Here is a 19281-nt window from a genome sequence, read left to right on the forward strand (position 1 = left end):
TTGGTTTAAAACGTGTGAGAAATTATTCTAATATTTGCTTTTTATTTGAAGGATTTCACCACTTCACTGCTTTTGCTTAAAATACTTTTATTTGACTGTTTTGATGCTCTCCATCACATCTGCACTCCCTTTTTCTTTCTCGCACACATGCATCATAGACCAGGTTTTTCCACTCCAGGGCCAGACAGCAATTGGCTCGTAGGCCTCGTTGCTCATTTTTCATGTCAGCTTTTTCTCTGCTGAAGGCATCACTGCTGGGATTCTCTCACATGAACAAACAGACCTTTCAGTCCTCACCTCTAAACATTTTAATTTCACTGGACTCATTTAGCGTTGGCTCTGCTTTGGATGAGTCGCTGGTGTGTGTTGTTGTGTTGTGTTGTGTGTGTGTTATTGGGCAGTGGATGTGTGATGAGTGAGCGCTGACAGACTAAGTGTACAATTTTCTCCAACCTGAGTTTTTTTGCTGTAACTTTGGCACCTCTCTGAAAGCGTCCACGGCAGGCGGAGGAGACTCGTTATGTATTTGGCTTTGTTGGCAGTAACTGTGCAGAGTTTGTTGGAGTTCCAAAAAACCTGACGATGAACCGGTTGGGAGTGGATCCCACTGGATAAGCCTTCGCACCAAACCAATGGCAAATTGTAAATGTTAACTTTACACAAAATGCACAAAGATAAAACAGACTGGACCTGCTGTCTGGCTATTTTCCTCTTCCTGTGCATTTTATAAACATAACCCTAATCTAGGACTGCACAATTAATCAAAGAACAATCGTGTTCCCTTTAAGTTCTTCATTATCAGTGTCGTGAAGCTACAGCTTGAAAATCAGATTCCCTAGATGGAAAGGCACGTGTGCATTACTTCATAATAATTTATTAATTCTTTTATTTTTTCAGTCTAAATGAAACGCAGAAACATCATTCTAACTGAAAATGTATATCTTATATTACCATCACAATGACTAAGATATGATTCTGTGTATGTGTGAGGAAAGCATGGACACGTTTCAGGTGCTATTTGTGAAAATCCACATTCACATTGAATCACATTGAATCACCAGGACAGCTAAATCTCCTTTTTGGCTCCATCTATTGATCTCTATATTTTTCACCACAAAGCAGACTGCTGAAAGGAGCGTTTCTTATCTGCAGTTATGTGTATAGTTGGTGTCGTACACGGCTCATATGTAGCCAGATAAAACACTAAGGCCTTTTAAGGGGAACTCACTTGTTTGGAAAATGGTTTATTATGGAAAAAAAAATCTATATGTCTTTGAATGTTTCTAGATTATTGTAGAAGTGCTTTCAGGTCTTACATGGCTGAGCGAGTTTCCCCTTTTAATAGATATTTATTCTGACGATTAAACACTCGTCAGGTGATTAAAACGGTTGTAAGTTGTAAAACAGTTGATTACAGACTCAATTACAGCGTCAATTAAAACAACCTTACTTAGATTCACTGTTTAAGTATTTGATCAGCACTTCTTGTAGATATTGGAAAGTCGGTGAGAAATTGCAGGTAGTGTGACATCAAACTAGGTTTAGGGAGGTTTGGGGAGGTTTTGGGGTCTTCAGCCAGAGGAGCGGTGCTTCTCTCCTCCTTGATGACTTTACCATGGCTCGATTTGTCTTAAAATTAAACAGCAGAAACCTGAGTTCCCACTGAGGGTCCTCTTTTGCTGGCCTTTAACCAGCTCCTCTCAGAGATGCAGCATAATCAAGGTCATTCGCTGCATCCTGTTGAGACAGATCATAAAATCCCAATGGATCCCTCAGCATTTGTTTGATGGAGATATATTTCTGACACTCTGGGCACCAATTAACTAATTACCATCAAGCTTGTTTAGCAGGATTGAGTCTCCACTTCATTCCACTTAAAAAGTGCCACCAAGTTTAAAAGAGAAAAGAAAAGATGAAAGTTTTTGAGCTGTCAGGATAAAGTCATTCATTCATTCTGACAAGCCTGAATAAACAGAACTTTACCTACAGCATGTCTGCCGCTGATCACACTGCTGTCAATTTTCAATGTGTCACGCAGTCAGAGAGTATGAGTGATAAAGTTCTTATTTCTGTCCTGTTTGACGCGGCCCACCTCTGGAGGTGCTGCAGCTCCTGCACCTCATGTGAGCCGGTGACGTCATCATGTGACATGTCTGGCTTTATGGCTCATACATGAAGGGATCCTCTCTTTGAAACCGTTTTTTAAAGTTGTTTGTAGAGGAAGAAAGGGGAGGAAAGGATAGACACTTGGAAACGTGATTTGAATTTGTTATTTTTGGATTGAACGTATTTGAAGTACAGAGAGGAACAGCTGATTTACCATTTCAGGCAGATAACCGGCCTTTATGGTAGACATGTTGCCGAGAAGAAACAATAAATCCTGCACACATCGTGGATTTAAAGTGTTTACTGAAAGGAAAGCTTTTCATATGAAAAACATTACTGAGGCCTAAAAGAGAAGAAGGAGGTAAATATGAGACTTATGAGTTATTTTTGTGGGATGATTGCATCATCGCAGACACAGAATTAGATAAGCAGAAATAGATGAACAGTGGCTCGATGAAAATATTGAAAAAATAAATCTCCATACTTCATTCTTCCACCCCTTTCTTCTTCTATCTCAAAGTATATCGTAGTATAGAAATAGGTTTTCATTACATGAATAGATCATGATTAGCTGTTCAGGTCTGTACCAGCAGCACCATACCACCATTTCCCAAATAGTGCAGTGAGTGTGAACTTTAAACTAACGTCAACAGCTCTTTAAAGCATTTTATTCAGCTGGTGATCAAACGAATCCATCTGATACCAGACCTGCAGCAGTAAGTTATTTCTCACACACAATTGAATTTTGCAAGTAGCTTTAGAATAATAGGCTTCCCAGACCTGAATGAGAAGATATTTATAATTCTCATCTCATATCAAATGTGGTTGCAAAATAACAGCTTAGTCACCTCACTTTTTTTTTTTTTACAAGGCTTTGATGTGTTACTTAGCATCACTACTTGCTTTCCTTTACTGTCAACAAGCTTAGTCGTATGTTTGGAAGTGTATATAAAACATTCATTGCATTGTGAAGTCAGTGAAGATGTTAGTGAAGTTCCTCTTTATTATTTTAAGTGAAACTCACATGTCCAACTCTAAATTCAGAAGAATTGAACTGAAAAGTAACTGGCACTCAATGGATACTGATTGTTGTGATTAGGAGACACAAACTGTGTTATGCAAATTCAGGGAAATGATGGCTGCCTTTCTCAGCTGCCATTGTTTAACTCACTGATTTAGGACAACCCAGAATAAGCTGTTATAATCTAGTTAGTCCGAATTTAGATGCAGCTGCCGGCTGAACTGGGGCATAATTAACAAATTCTCCACTTTAACATGGCGGGCATCCACATATCCTTAATAGATGTATTTCTCAAACTAACCTCACCAGCTGAAAGGCTCATCTGTGTAGGATTGAAGGTTGGTGGACAGATTGTCCTGGATGGAAGGCAGAGGGGGAGGAGGGGAGAGGAGCTGATGAGACTGAAGTAGAAGATAGAAAAGAGTGAAAGCAGAGGTTGAAGAGAGGTAAAAGCCCCAAAGTTAGGACCATTTTCTGAGTGTTTGTGTATGTGTGTGTGGCTGTGAGACGTGGCAGAAAGAGGCCTGGCCAACCGGCAGATGTGTTCCATATGTTTCCTGAAGAGAGAGAGAGAGGCAGATCCCCTCCACCCCTCCCACATCTCAAGTCCTCATTTCAAAAGACAAACCGGTCGAACACACTACGTTAGCAACAAACGGTCTTCTTTTCTGTGTAAAGGTGGATATGATGAAGGCAGCTGGCAGGTGCTGGTTGTCTGGGAGTCTGCAGAGAGCTGGCTGCCGTGTGACAGGAGGCCTCCCACTGAGGCCGAGAGGGCAAAGAAAACACACACGGCCTGTCACGTTTTCACGCTGGTCTCAGAGCATTCGTTATTTCTGTTTCTATTTTTGAATTGTTTTTGTCAGCCAGGCAAGAATGACTAACGGTTTGTGTTCACCATCAATGCTCCTTTGAAGCAACACTATAAAATATAAAAATCATGAGAATTTACGGCGGTTGAAACCTGAAAACCTGTTGTTTTTCACACAACAGCACGCAAACAACAACAACCAACAACAATCAGGTTAAGTCAGGTTAAGGAAACGGTGATAATCTGTGCGTCATTTTGTAGAGAACACAGCGCATTAACAACTGGAGACAATCCCAGCTCACACTGGGCGAGGGGGGGGGGGGTCACCCTGGACAGGTCAGCCGTCCATCACAGGGCCAACACACAGAGACACACAGAGACCAACAACCACTCACACTCAGACCTACAGACAATTTAAAGCCACCAGTGAACCGAAACATGGCCCCAGGACCTTCAGAGCTAACCAATACTGCCTGGCTCCTCGCTGTAAAAGGTGATACGCAGGTGTCATATTGTTGCCAATTCAAAGCTTCTGGCACAACTAGATTTAGATAGTAAGTTAAATTAAAAAGAAAGGTGCACGGCAACATCAAACAGCAAAATTATTGAGTTGATGCCCACCAGTAGAATAAAAAATAAATGAAATAACTAGTGGTCAAAAATAATAAAGATTATTAAACATAATTCTGTGCAGTTTCAAATTCCTTGCTAATTACTTTTAAATTGGCAGACATGTTTCAGTAATAAAGGCCATTTTCAATGCAGGCCTTAATAGTTGTTGTAAGTAGCGGATTGTATGATGTAAATAAAAGGTTGTAGCAACAAGCTGAAGGATTTTATATGATGCTGTGCTAAAAGGGTTTGGAGATTAAAAAGTTGAAGATTATTGAGGCCTCTGACAGTTTTACTAAGTAAAGGGGGTTCCTCCTACAGCGCTCCTTCTCATAAAAGTAGAAACATAGATCCCTTTGAATCGTCTGTTTGCTGCCATCACCCAGAAAACCACAAGTTCTCAACACTACTGAAATCTAAACTTATTGTTTTTGTCATCGTTCTCTCCTGGATAAGAATCTGGACCCAAACTGACCACCAGGGAACCCGCCCTAACTTTACCCTGCAGCAGCATCTGCTGGTAAAGAAAGGAAGAACTCTGTCCGTCCTCCTGCTCCTCCATCTAAGGTGGAGAATTCACTTCTCTGAGTCTAAACTAATCACTTCATTTTTACCACAAAGGAAAGATACTGGCTGTGGTTACAGAGAGGAACTATAAATCAGATTTAGTGTTCAGCTGTGTACTTATTAACAGTCAAGAATTATCATTGTCCTCAGAGGACCCTTTTGTTGGAATCAGTACAAAAAATTTTGATTTAGAATTTAGATTTTGGAAAAGCAGATTTCTAATCTTTGGTAGTCACCACAGCATTGAGCTGTAGAAAGAATGCTTTAAAAAATAGAATAATACATTTAAATCAAACATTGATATTAGATTTCTCTTCTTTTCATTCACTTTGTATTTTGTTTAATGAGAAAAATTAAACTATTAACACTTTTTTTTTTTTTTTACTTAATAGGACTTTACATGGAATTACTGAGTGACACTGAGTATCAGTACCTAATGAATGTTTAATCGTTAGTTATTGAGATGTTATTCATTTGTTTTTTTAGTGTTGAATTATTCAGTAAAATATATCAAATGAAATATTAACATATTCTAAAATCATCCAGCTCATCCTCGAAGACAAGAGGATAAAATTCTTTTAATTTTGACAAAAAGTCAAGACATGGATGGGGAGGTGTTCCAAGTTTATTTAAAGACATACTAAATAAATATAGCACCATTTTGAAGGCGAACAAACATATTTCAAAAGAAAATGCTTTCAGACGTTCTGGGTTGGCCGTTACATCACCTGCTTTAATGTCATCTGTGGTTCACTTTGGCTGCTATAAGTTATTTCAACAAAATTGAGCTTTAGGGTGAATCGTTCGTTCAATCATCAGTTACAGATAATCCCCAGCTCTGCAGAGGACGTGTTATACAGACAATACAGACATGCAATGAGATAAAAGGAAACAGACACTGCTGGAAGAAAAATATCTGTTAGTTTCGTGGAATTGTTATGGACAATGGGAATTCCTCTGTGATAATTTAAATGTCACAACTAAAAAGGCATCAGTATGGAGTAAGATATAAGGACATAGCTAGTTGTTGTTTCTACTAAACTTGATCCCATAAAAGTTGTCTGATTTTGAAAGCAGAAAGAGCAGAACTAAAAATGAATCTCGTTTATTGAGCATCAGCATTTAATGCCATTCAAGTCAATTCAAGGTGGTTGTGTTCAATGACTGACCAGGTGGAGGCGCTGTGGTACTGGGAAAAGTTTGAGGGTCCCCTCATAGACTGAACCACACAAGTGATTCACCTGTTACTGTTCCCATCCTCTTTGCAATGAGAATTGTTCACATGGTTTTAACTTATGGCTTAATATTCATGATCAGCTTAGTTTTTGCTCCCTAGGCTGAAAACTTTAAGTGAAAATTGCACAAACGTTCAACAACATGTACTACTTACAGGTTCTAGTATACAAAAATGAAATTACCAACTTTTTTTTTTTTTTTTCACTTTTGACTTATCAGATCTATCAGACTTGTTTCCAGATCCAATTTTTTTTTATATTGTGACAAGGATTTAGACAGTTCTCCCTTTTTCATGAACCATCTGGAGAGGCTGGTTTTCACTCCGTGCTACTTTCTGAAGTTTCCGAGCTGGACTCCCCTCCGCCCGGTCACACAGCGGAAGGTGGCCGGCTGGATGTCCCAGTATTTGACAGGGTTGGCGAACAGACTGATGCCCGTGTACAGGTTCTTCTTGACATTGGACCTGATGGGACAGAAGTCGTTGACGCCCACACTGTTGATTTTGTTGCCATGGAGGAAGATCACCTGCACAGAGAGGATTTGTTTGTTTTTTGTTTTTTGTTTTTTTTTTTCCAATTTCTGAAAATGCTGCTATCGAGCTTCTTTGGAAACTCTCAGACCAGGAAAGAAAAATACAGACAGACTGAGCTACAAGTCGAAAAGCTTAACATCATTTTATCACAGCAGATTTGATGTCTGGGAAAAATCCAAACAGCTTTGCTGTCTTTCCCAACCCTGATAATGCCTTTGTCGGCCTAGTTGAGTATCTTATGGGGATAATTTGAAGCATGTGATCACCAGGTGTGTTTGGTTCGGCAGCAGTGATGCAGACATTGACAGGGTTTTGTGATAAGCAGCAAGCTGTGGTCAAACTTGATTTAGGGGCCAAAGTCCCATCTGTAACGATAAACTCTGGGCAGAATAAATGTGACGTCATAGGTGCAAGAAGACAAAACGGGTTTTATATGCTGGACGTCTGGACTCGGTTTTAGAAATGAGGAGGGGGATCTCATCTGGAAGGAGTTTGGAGTGGAAAAGCTGCTCCATTGTAGTGAAAGCAAAACTGATTAAAATGACCCGCTTGAGTTAGTTCAGTGTGAAATGGATGGCGTTCCCTGGAGGTGCTTCAGACACCTACAGCTGGGAGAAGACTTCAAACCCTCGAAGGATTACACATCTGACATAGAAATACAGGAAGACACGTCCAGAGAAAAAGAGGTCTGAGCTGTTTATCTGAACCTGCTGCCTCTGCATCTTTTCAAATATTAGCCTGTGTGGGTCAGTACAGGGATCCAGTTTAGCACTTCAGACAGACACAGCTGAATTCATAAAATACGCTCTGGTCTGCTGATACTGTGTTGGTGTCTGCGTCTCACCTGGAGGTAGCGCAGGGAGCTCAGGCCTGGTGGGACCTTTTTCAGACGATTGTTGTCCAAGTGGATCGAACGGACGTTTGGGATGCTGGCGAGGCTGCCATTTTCTACAAACTTGATCTGGTTAAAGCCGAGTCCTAGCCTGCAAAAAGTACAGAAAATTATTTATTACATGCTGTCACTTGTGAATGGGACAAGCCACCTCTGCAGGTGCGATTAGAGGTCATGGAAGATTTCGCCATTACTGGCCTGTTTTTCCTCAGAATTTTTACCAGCAAACAATGAATGTGCAGCAAATGCTCCTCATTTTTACCTCTGCAGGTTTTTATATCTGATGAAGTCCTCTACCTCCACCTTAGAAATCTTGTTGTAATCCAGGCTCAGCTCCGTGATGGAGGATGGGAGGTCTAGGAGGGACCAAACACATCAAATATTACCAGTTAAGACTGGCAAATGATCAGATCTTATTTAGTTGTACAGTTAATAGAAAGTTGGTGACTGGAGGAAGAAAGCGGTTTGAGGGTTTCATTAAATGAGGAGGACATCAGTTGAAGGAGCTCATACCTTTTGGTACAGCAGTTAGTTTGGCCTCTGCTATTCCAATATACAGAGTCGACAAGCCATTGAAAGCTCCTAACTCCATCCCGCTGTTGGCCAGAGGGTTGGCACCCAGCTCTGTTTGGACAAACACCGCATTTAATTATTTATGAACCACTTTGTGCCTGATTTCAGGAGAGAGTGTACAGCAAGTGACTTACTGAAGAAGAGCACAATCAAGAAAACCTTTGAAGCTTTGTTGGAAATAAGAGATTCAGTTCATTCTCTTATTGTAGAATATTCTGTCAGCAACTTCAGTATTGCTATCAGTATTTGTTGTAAACTACTCTGGTGTCTTTGCTTTCCAAGAGACAGAACTTCAAATACATCAACAGCATTTTATTTTAACCTCTTAATTAACAGAAATGAATTACCACACTTTAAAAGGCCATAAGAATTTGTTAGACCAAACTCTACTATAAATAATCAAGTTGCTGATATACTTCAGATCAGAAGTGCATGCGGTTTGTTTCATACTTCATTTATAGACTTGTTTTCATTCATTTCTACTCAGCCTGGGTGTTCCTCACACAGACCCTCACAGATATGCAGTTCAGCTGACGTTGGACCTCTTGCGGTTGTGGGAGTAATGAGTTTCCTCTCTCTGAGAGAAAATTGTGTCACTTTGCCACAGCGTTGCCAAACATCTTTGGTACAGAAGTTGGGTGAACAACCAACCACCCCAAAACTTTTCTCTATTTTCGTTTTCTTTTTTTTTTTGCCTTTATTTGCCTAGATCGACTTCACTTTAACAGTAAAAATGCCTCTGACTTAGATGCTGGTGGACTGCGTTTGTCTGTTCTGTATCCCTTTTCAAGGCTAACACAGTTAGCCTGGCTGACCTCAACCATGTAGGTTATTGCTCCTTATTTCTCTGTTGTCATCGTTCAACCAGTGAAATGAACTGCTCCAGTCGACTGAGAACACCTGGCCTTCGAGGATGCTGATTATTCCTAATCAGACACAGGGCAAACATGAGTCAAGTTTTACCCAGCACATGGAGCTTCCTCAGGCCTTTAAATGCATCCTTCTGGATCCTGTTGATGTTGTTTTCATGGAAGCGGAGTTCGATGACGTTGGGAGGCAGATTTGCAGGGATCTCAGTGAGCAGGTTGTAGGAGAGGTACAGCAGTCTGAGATGGTCCATGTTTCTGAAGGCCTTGGGGTGAATCTTGGCGATCTTGTTGTGAATCAGAAAAAGGCCCTGCGGTGAAGGTAATCAAAATAAAACTCAATTGGTTCACACAGCGCTTTGCTGCATTTTATCATTTATCATTTATCATCATTTCTCTTTTTAGGATCACTGTTTCTGAAGTCCAGAATGGAAAGTCCTGCTTAGCATTAAAGCAAATACAATACTATAACATGCTTTAGCTTGGCTTCTTATCACAAAAGTTTCACAAAATGCCTTGATGGCAAGTGTTTATATCGGGTCTGCTTAATATGAAACGGTCGCCTTTATCAAATGTCTGCACGTGAATAAAGCATCTAAACTGAGAATTACAATTAAGACTAACTCCAACCATGTGCAGGTTCAGCTCAGCTCCAACATTTAACAATTGATGGCAGTATTAACACAAAGCTGTGGCTGCAGATTTGCATGGTTCGCTGTGATTCAGAGCAGAGTTTCAGGCCTTGATGTGGTTTATCTCCAGCTGGGAAAACAGCAACTCGATCAAACACAGATCCGCCCCTACGCCTGAGCCGGGAGCTTCACAGAAAGCAACTGTCATCTGACAAGACTGCAGGCTGCCCTTCACTTAAATCAGCGAGCTCCTTGTCAGGCAACTTCAACAGCCTTAAAAGTTACGAGCTTATTTTGTCATTCACTTGGATCTCCGCTCTGAATGACCTCTTTATAGATTTAGATATGTTGTTACTTCAGCAGCAACACTCCAAATACAATCTTTCCCGAAAAATACATGTGTTTGTGTTGTAGAACAAATGCTGGATCTGTGTATTTCTTGTCAAGTGATGATTTCTAACCTCGTTGGGAGCATCGGTCAGTGTGTTTTATGTGTTGATTCATTCTTGATGGTACGTTTGTGGCAGCACAGAAGGCAGAGCTCAGCCCTGAGGCCACAGCGCAGCACCCAGGTGGTGCACATCACTCACACTACAATTATCCTGTAGTTAATCTTAGAGGACAAGCATTCGGGCAAACTTTACATCTAAAAGCTGAATGTACAACCTCTTTGGTGAAATATTTGCTTAATGATATTCTGCTTCATCAAATGAGCCAAATTATACACTGTACACGACTACTACAAAATGTTTAAATTCTGGTGAGGCAAAGAAAATAAAGACCTGCACTGTGTTTTGGATAATAACCAGTTTCACTTGTATGAGTGTTGAACAAAGAGACCTTTGTCCTCTGCTGCAGACAGAAAGTTAACAACAACACAAGAGGGGGCATTTAACTTGATGCTTCCAAATGATTTATTTTTCCAGTTAAAGGTTTAGTACTTTAATTTGCGCTTTCCTTAGTTTTTGTTGGCCATCGCTGAGCTGGTAGATATGTTTCCTTCATTAAATCAGTCTGAGGACCAATTAATTAATGGCCTCTGGTGTGTGAGGCCCGTAGCTCCTTCTCTATTCATTTTAATTGATTGATTTATTAACAGAGGACAAACCCTGCTGATGTTTGTGATCTGCTGCAGGTACTCCATGTTTCCCACAGACTGAATTATAAAAATGTCTGTGGGGTTTTGTTGTCTCATCTAATAATCAGGTTAAGGTTTCTATTTATTTATCCAGTGAAGGATAGCTTGGTAGATTTGGATGAAATTCAGGCCAGATATTCACGGTTTCATGGCTTTGTCGTAGCGAGTATGTTGATATTGGCATTCAGCTCAAAGCAGCGCTCCGCCTGAACACAGAGCTGGTAGCCTTCACATGTATGAGGCCAGTCTGTCAGAGCTGGAGAAGGACTGGCACTCCTCATTGTCCCATTATTGATTTAACTGCATTAAAGGTGAGCCATCAACATTTTTCGTAGCATATGCTTGGTTGAGGTGCGTGCCGAAGATGTGGCTCGTGCAGAATGCTTCCATCAGATGGACTTCTTTGTCCAAAAATATGCGTCATTCTCAGGTCTGTTTGTTGTGATGGTCATTATCTGCAAAGGAAACCTGTCCTGAAGTTTTAAGCAGGGTCTCTTACGTAAAGCTTATTGAGGCCTTTAAAGTCGTTTTCCTTGATCTCAGTGATATCGTTGTTCTGGAGGTCTATCATCACAGTGTCTTCGGGAATCTTCTCAGGAATGGAGATCAAACCTGTTGGCACAAGCACAGATCCCAGATTAGAGTCCAGAGCGATGGATGCAGGCGTTAGTATCGGCGGCCTGTTTCATCCAAACTAAGCCAGCTCTTTAGTAATTACATGTAATCGGTGATTTCTCTGATTCACGGTTATACAGCCGCTGCAGTCTGTGCACCGACAGATTCAGTGTCCAGTGTCCCTAACAGTGCAGCATTAGCTGGGGATGTTGGCTTGTCTGGCTGTGTTACAAAGTGTTTGTGAGTCATCTGAGGATTTCACAGTCCAGAAGCCAGCTTGTGACTCTCGGTGGATTGAATGTGATGATATATGCTGCTGAGTTTCTTTGGACTTGGATGGTGTAATGTGCTGCACTTTTTATCCTTCTCTTTCAAATTTTAGTCTGAGTTGGATCAGAGTGGAGCAGAGTAGAGAAGCACATCAGCCTTTCACCGTTCTCAGTTACATTATGCCACCACAACCTCTGACTCCCATCAGCAACACAATCCCACAGGGCAGGTAATGTGGCGGTGAAAGGCTCACTATAGTTGAACTCAGGTTGTGTCATTTCATCCGTCTACAATCTTCTCTTAGTTTCATTTTCCACCATTCATGTTGTCAGACTTTTTTATTAAACAGTCTAGCAGTCAAATGGTGAAGCATGAGCTCACTTATATGGCTATGAATGATATTTATCACTGTTGCAAAGTGGCATTTATCTCTACTTGTAATTTATTGGAGTATTCCACATTTTCTGCTGTTTAAAGCCCTTATTCCAGACCCAATAAATTTATCACCCCCACTATTATTGTCTGTGTGTCCAAAGTTTAGCAGTCGAACCTGATCCCCTCTCAGCTCAGTTGTTGGCCAAGAACTATTAATAACACATCAGCGAGACAAACCATTGCACCACTTGTCATTTTCCTAGATTGCTATAAGCATTGGCAGGGCGGTTTGTGTTAGTCCATGCTATCTTTGTGCTGGTGGACCCCCCCCCCCCCCCCCACCAATGCTCCTATTGTTCCTGTAACTAAGCCACTGATGAGAAGAAAAAGATCATTATGGACCTAAAATATGATGAACGTCATAATGTGTTATGTAATTGGACGGAAAAGCCTCCATCTCCCATGTGATCATCTGGTTTACAGTAACGTGGATGCAGATGTGTTTTCTAACCCTGATCAGAGCACTGCACCACTCTGGGTGAGCAGTGGCAGCCAGCAGGACAGTTCTCATCGTCGTCATTAAAGTCGTCGTCGTCATCGTCGTCTTCTTCATCAGCCCAATCGGACATCATGATGTCATAGTTTTTCATTAAGTCCATGACATTGATTGGCTGGTAGGGTTTTGCGTTGCCCAACGCCAGGAGGCAAAGCAAGAGGAAGATCCTCATGGTTTTATCTGAGGACTATCAGTGAAGCAAAAGAGCTGCAGATAAAGACAAACATTGGTTAGTTCTCAAACCAGACAAGACAGGACTCCAAGATTGTGTTCCAACATCACAGAACAGAAAAGCAGATACTATAATGTTGCCTAGAACTGACTTTATGACTCCAATTACACACCACCGTCCTTTTAGAAAACCTTTCTGTCTTTTTTAGCATGATTTGAAATCCATTAAACAACTCCCACACAACGTTTGAAAAAAGACGAGGGATGAATTTCACAGACTCTATTTTTCACCAGTGTTATGTCAGTGATGCACTGAAACTGAGCACAGTGATTTCAGATATCATCAGCAGTCCGCTATGTGACAGAAATCAAGCCAGACAGACTTGGCTCCTCGATTCCAGCAGACTTGTTAAGCACCTTTCATTGTGTATTTGTGTTCCAACCTTCAATGCACAAACTCACAAGGCAGCCTTGCGTCCACATCTGCTATTGTTTGTTTTAGGACGGCCCAGCCTGAGGAGGGGGGCCCTTGATAGGGTCAACAGAAACAGAGAAATCTTTGGGGTTGCACGTGAATAAAAAAAAAAAAAAAAGCTCTAATTTTTCCAATTTTTTTGCAAATATACTTTGATTCACGCTCTCCTTGTAAGTGTAGATACGGCTTGTACACATAAAGAAATGCATGTGCTACTACCTCGACTGTAACTACACGAATAAATGATTTAGCAGTGTTCCTATTGTTCACAGTAAGTAGAAAATAATCACAGTCAAACAGTTTAAGCCTAAAACTTGGAGCAGAATGTTCTCTGATTCAGACTTACGTCAACATATTTCATTCTTCCATCTAAATGTGTCTTATGTAAGCGAGTATTCATTACTTTAATCAATTTGGGTGAGACGTGGGACACTCCCTCCTGTTGGTAATTGGATATGAGTGTTTACCAACAGCGAATCTCCACACAAGAATCAGTCTGAGGTCTGACCTCCTTTAATTTGATGATGCACAAATCAAAAGTCGCTGAAATCCAAAGTTAACTAGAGCCATCAGTCTAGACTAGCGTGTTGGATTCATATGAAGCCTTTATAATCAACTTCAGTAATGTTGAAGTTCAATTCAAATTTTGGCAGTCGGATTTTTCTGTCACTAAAAGAGTAGATGGTGAAAGGGCACGCACACTTCCTGGAACTATCAGTTTCAGTAAAAGCAGCTTTTTTTTTTTCTATCAGTGTTTCCATAAGACGCTGAGGCTCTATTGGAAATGAGTTCTTGCTGCCAACATAAATGTTTCACCAGCTTTCACCTCCTTGCCATCTGTGGTGATTCACAAAATGATTTATACATCTTCCTGTATGACATGTTCACACAGCCGGCAGAGACAGGCCGAGGTTGCCTGGGTTGCGTGCGTCTGGTAATCTTGATGGATTCTGAGCCTCTTGGTTGAGTGTGCAGTCCACCCACAAGTATGTGGTGGTGGTCGAGTATCCTGCTGCGACAGCAAAAACCGCTCTGCACAGACCCTCTCTGCACCCAGACTCGTGTTTTATACCACAACTGCACATTCACAAAAGCGGCTGTTTTCCTAATAAGTGTTTTGCATCTTGATTGGGGAGAATTTGGCTCGTGTTGTGTTTTTCTGTCACTGAATCTAAGCTGTGAAAACCATTAAGTTTCACTTCACTGCAGTTGGTCTAAAGCAGGTAAATTATGCTCAGCTCTCAGGAGGTCTGTATTTCATAAGACACAAAAACCAGAAGGATGTTATCCCTCTCTGATGACTGCTGCCTCCATCAGGACACACATGAAGTGTATCTCACTTTCGCTTGTGTCTGCAATGTGTCATTATTTTAGGTTAAGGTTTGTTAAGTATAATTTAGATGACTAATCTAGTCCATAGTAGTGTAAAATTTCAAGTGTCCAATTAATCAGTCTGATCAGCAGGACAAAACCAAAAGATATTCAGTTTATAATAATACAATGCAAAGAAAAACAGCAAGTCTTCACAATGAGAGGCACCAAAGCTGTTAAATAAGCAATATTCAGTTCTGACCATCAAAATGTAATTATCAGTAACTTGGTTAGCTTCAGTTCTCATCGCAGGGAGTGTTCAGTAAATTTAAGGTGATACGGATCGTTTCCCTCATGTGTTTGTATTTAAGACTTGTAAAGACCCTGCTCCATGGAAAAGTGCTTAACATTTTTTATCAAAGATCAATTTGAATCAAGACTCCGGCCAAGTAAAGCAGGAATGACCACAGCATTCAGCGTCAAATCCATCAGTATTCATCACATCCTTCAGACTTCACTTCAACACGATCCACAGATCCTCAACCAAACCTGCTGATTGATCTTCTTCAGCTCTCAAATTCACATGCAAATCAAAGGCAAACCAATGCAGTAGTTTCTCTTCTCATCCAAACCCCAATCAGCTGGTCAAATAAAGATTGTCTGACTATAGTTTGCAGAATAATCCTGTGGCTCCACCAAACACCTCCACCTTCCACACACCCAGCAGAAGTCTCACAAAGAGACCTGAACTCTTCAGACATGCTGTGCTCTTAAAAAATAAAAACAGAACATGCCATCGACCAGGTAGAGCCTCTAACAAGTTTGTAAATAATCCAGGGTGTGTCCTACCTCAGCTGTCAGGTGTGTTTGTGTCCTGGTTTAAACCCCACGCAGTGAGTGGAGCAGCAGCAGGATCCAGCTGGAAGGCTGAGAGTTGGATTCTCAGTCAATACATTCCCAGTGAGCAGAGAACAGCATCACCCTCTCTTCAGGAGGGGAAAAAAAAAAAAAAACCATCCCCCAGAACACCCCCACCAACGGAAAACCTCCGCTGTAAGGGTGAGAGGTTCAGTTTCAGGAAAGAGCTCCTGCCTCTCTGTCTGAGATCACACCATCTGTACGTCGCAGACTACGTTTGAAAAGGCATTGTTGGGACTTTAGTCATGTGCTTTTCATCGGGGGGCTTTGAAGTGATGCCAGAATAGTTAGCGTCAGTCTCCTGAGTGCTTTGGTCCTTATATAGAGCATACCGGTAGGTCTATCACCTCCCCTCCCTTCACGGCTAGTTGCCATATTAAATATTTTACATGAATGGTTCCTGCAATGAGGCCTGTTGGCACAGGGGGCTAAACGGGAAGAGTGCGGCCGAACAGCTGCCGGAGCTGTTTGGGTTTCTGCAGTGAAACAGCGAGAGATGGCATCTGACAATTAATCTGAGGAATCTCTTCGATTGGCTGCTTACTGGGGATTGACATCCTGCAGTGAAGAGCTCCTCTGTTTATATAAGCTTTAGTGAATGAAGAGGGTGTAGAGATGCTCATCATCGGGTAATGGGGACCCCTCATGGTTAACAGGACAGTATGACGAAATGTTAATTATTGTAAAGATCATTCAGAACTGTCATAAACCTTTTTTCTTCATTCTCAGTAAGGGATGAGAAAATGATTCTGAATCTCTGTCAAACTATTACAATTAATCAACAATTACTTTTTACATTTTTTATTTTGGAGTTATGCACCATCCATCCATATTTGCTAAGTAATTAACCAAAGTGGTCGTGTCACCCCTTGTCTTTGTCTTTCTGGACTGTTTGTATTGCCATGTCTTCACTGAAGCCAAATGTGTTGGATTTGGACCGATGCTGGTGGGACGTGCTGGACTCATCATTGATTGCGATGGCGTATTTAACTGAAGGGGAACAAACACAATGGGCTACAAAGGGTACTATTGGTGTTGACCGAATTCACCAACACGAGCAAGACTGACTCGATGAGATGGTTTTGATACTTTTTAAGTTAATCGCTCCATCTTCAATTCATCTTTTTCCAATTTTCTGCTGGCAGCTCTCCCTTTGCAGACCAGCTGCCAAGTACAGTATCACCATCTGTGATCTTCTAAATAACGATGAAACAGGCTGTAAAAAAACACTTCTGCCTGAATAAGTCAAAGACTTTAATGAGACAGCTCAGCTCAAGTTAACATTTATGTTGTCTTGTTTCAAGACACCTCAGTGATAAGGTGGTACAAAGGGTTGAGGAAGACTGGCAGCTTTCTCTTTGCATTATTATTGCTTTCCTCCTTAATTGGAAGAACCAATTAGTTAGTGTTGAGCTCTGTGTGATATATAACTTAACAGGACACAACAGGAAAGCCGTAAGTTTCACTTAAGGCAAAAATGAGAGACACCTCCCAAGAATGGAAAAGCTAATGAAGCCATGAAGCTGCTCCCTCATGGCTTCATGTGTTATACTATCCGTTTTTCCAGTCAGTGTTGGTATTTTCTGCTGAGCTGAGCTGGACCCGCACTCTGAAGCAACTTATGGCAGAGCCAGACCGTCCAACTATGCCCTGGTTTGGCACCCAGGCGAACCAAAATGGGAGCGGGTCTCTGTTCTGGTTTCAATGCATCATACAATCATACTTTCCAAACCATCAGAGATCTGGTTAAATGATCATGTCATCAACAAGGAGTCTGCCGAGCCTCCTCATGTTCAACGTGTTCCTTCCAGGAAGATCTCCAACTTAAAAGAATTAAATGTTTCTAAATGATATGCAGCTTGCAGCTTTGGGTTTAATCAATAAATGTAAAATCTTTATTCCTGCGTCACTGCTAACTATGGCCCATTTTATCGTTTTATCATACGGATATTTGAAATACTATTACCACTTTTTATGTTCTCTTTGCTATGCAAATATTAAAATACTTGTGGGGAAATTCTTCTGCCCCGATGTTGAACTGCAGTGATGTCCTGTTAATGCATTCTTCTCCGCGGCGTTTGCATACTTTGGGCTTTATATCAGATTAATTGCAAAACAGGAAATGGCTTCCACTCTTTGTCCTCCCATATGTTTGAGGCGCAGTTCTTGTGACAAAGCTCTTTTTGTTTTTATTTGTGAAAAGTCGTCTTCCGAATGAGTAGAGTAAGACCAGTGTGTAACTTCTTCAGTCTGCAACCTTCTCCAATGCAGAAGCTGGCAGCTTTCCAGTCCAAAATAAAATACAGCTCAGTTAAAACTGAATTTTTGTACCTCGCCTCTAAAGAGTGTGGCGTTCGGCCACTGTGACAGAATTTCCTGTACAGAGGTTGTGTGTGTTGTGGTGTCGTTTGTTTGTGCATCCCAACAAAGCGCCTCCCTGGTGGTGAATTTCAGCACCAAGAAAAGCTTTATTTATTTATTTATTTATTTATTTAGATGTCAGGTTTTCAAAAGTCAGATGGAACTGAATCAAGTCGAAGCTGCTATAATCTGATATGTTGGCGTGCCCCCATTTGTGAATCCCTTGTTAAAACCTCAAACTGTATTTCCAGTTCCTCACAATCACTGCTCCATAACTGAGTGTTGGAACAATACGCTGCTGTGAGCCAGATTTTAAGATTAAAGGATACCACTTTCCCAAACACTGCAGGGATCTGATCAGTCCCTGATGTAAACCTGTCCCAGAGCGTTGTGCTCTGCCTGGACGTCTGTCGTGCCGTCATCTTCTGTTCTGTTGTACTTCTCAGCTGACTGGCCTGCTGCTGAAAGATTTTTATTCAGGAACTCTTACTCTTACTCTTAACTCTAAGTCCAGAGAGGGAAATTGGTTTGTGGTGAAGGAAGAGAAAAAAAAATCGATGCTGTAATTGTTGGAATTACAGTATTCAAACTACAAATTAAATGTTACAGATTATTTCCTGATGGGACAGGGTCTGCATTCCTGGTGGGAGACGGACGGGAAGGACGTCTCTCCTCTTTCTGGATTTCATACTTTCCAACCCATCTCGACTCGTCGGAGCTTGTTGTGTTCTTGTGTTGAGGAGAATTTCCTCCATCGGAGCCGTTAAAGCCGTGAATCATCGGGGCAACTTGCAGGGCGATCGTGCCAAAGGAGTTGCCTCAGCGCTGGTGTTGTTTTAGTGCCACAGGAACATTTTGCTGCCAGGAAACATTTTAATAGAGCTGTGACCCCGCAGACGGTGTGCTACCTGCTGCTGCTGGCAGAGTTGTCCAGCAGACCAGTGTCAACATCGTTAAACTTCAGTCCACCTGATGCAGGAATTTAATTGCCTCGTTGGTGTGTTTGCTAAAAAAGCCCAAGCAGAGTAACTGAGGATACACCTGCTTCATTAAGGAATGATCAATTGCCCCCTGGGGACAAATAAAGTTGTTGTTTTTTTTTTTTACTGAATTTGAATTGAATTGAAGATCTGAAGGATCTTACTTGTGAGTCGGTGTAAACATAATCACATCATTATCAATTTAATATGAACGGGAACTTGAGGCACTTTACGTTCGATGAATTCTTTTTACAGCCTACAAA

At 41.3% G+C, this 19281-nt stretch overlaps 2 protein-coding genes across 3 annotated transcripts in view; one reads left to right on the top strand and one right to left on the bottom strand.

Annotated features, from left to right (window-relative positions):
• cenpp (centromere protein P) overlaps window positions 1-19281 on the top strand; it is a 70117-nt gene that overhangs the window by 30481 nt on the left and 20355 nt on the right. The gene's annotated exons all lie outside the window — the stretch shown is intronic.
• Window positions 6500-15733, bottom strand: aspn (asporin (LRR class 1)). Its single transcript, XM_029502647.1, has 8 exons — window positions 15609-15733; window positions 12758-13009; window positions 11486-11598; window positions 9314-9527; window positions 8291-8401; window positions 8040-8133; window positions 7730-7868; window positions 6500-6878 (listed from the first exon to the last, which is right to left on the bottom strand). The coding sequence occupies exons 2-8, from the start codon at window positions 12972-12974 to the stop codon at window positions 6681-6683; spliced, it is 1086 nt and encodes a 361-aa protein (XP_029358507.1). The 5' UTR covers window positions 12975-13009; window positions 15609-15733; the 3' UTR covers window positions 6500-6680.

Source organism: Echeneis naucrates, chromosome 5, assembly GCF_900963305.1.
Source record: "Echeneis naucrates chromosome 5, fEcheNa1.1, whole genome shotgun sequence".
NCBI classification, from domain to species: Eukaryota; Metazoa; Chordata; class Actinopteri; order Carangiformes; family Echeneidae; genus Echeneis; species Echeneis naucrates.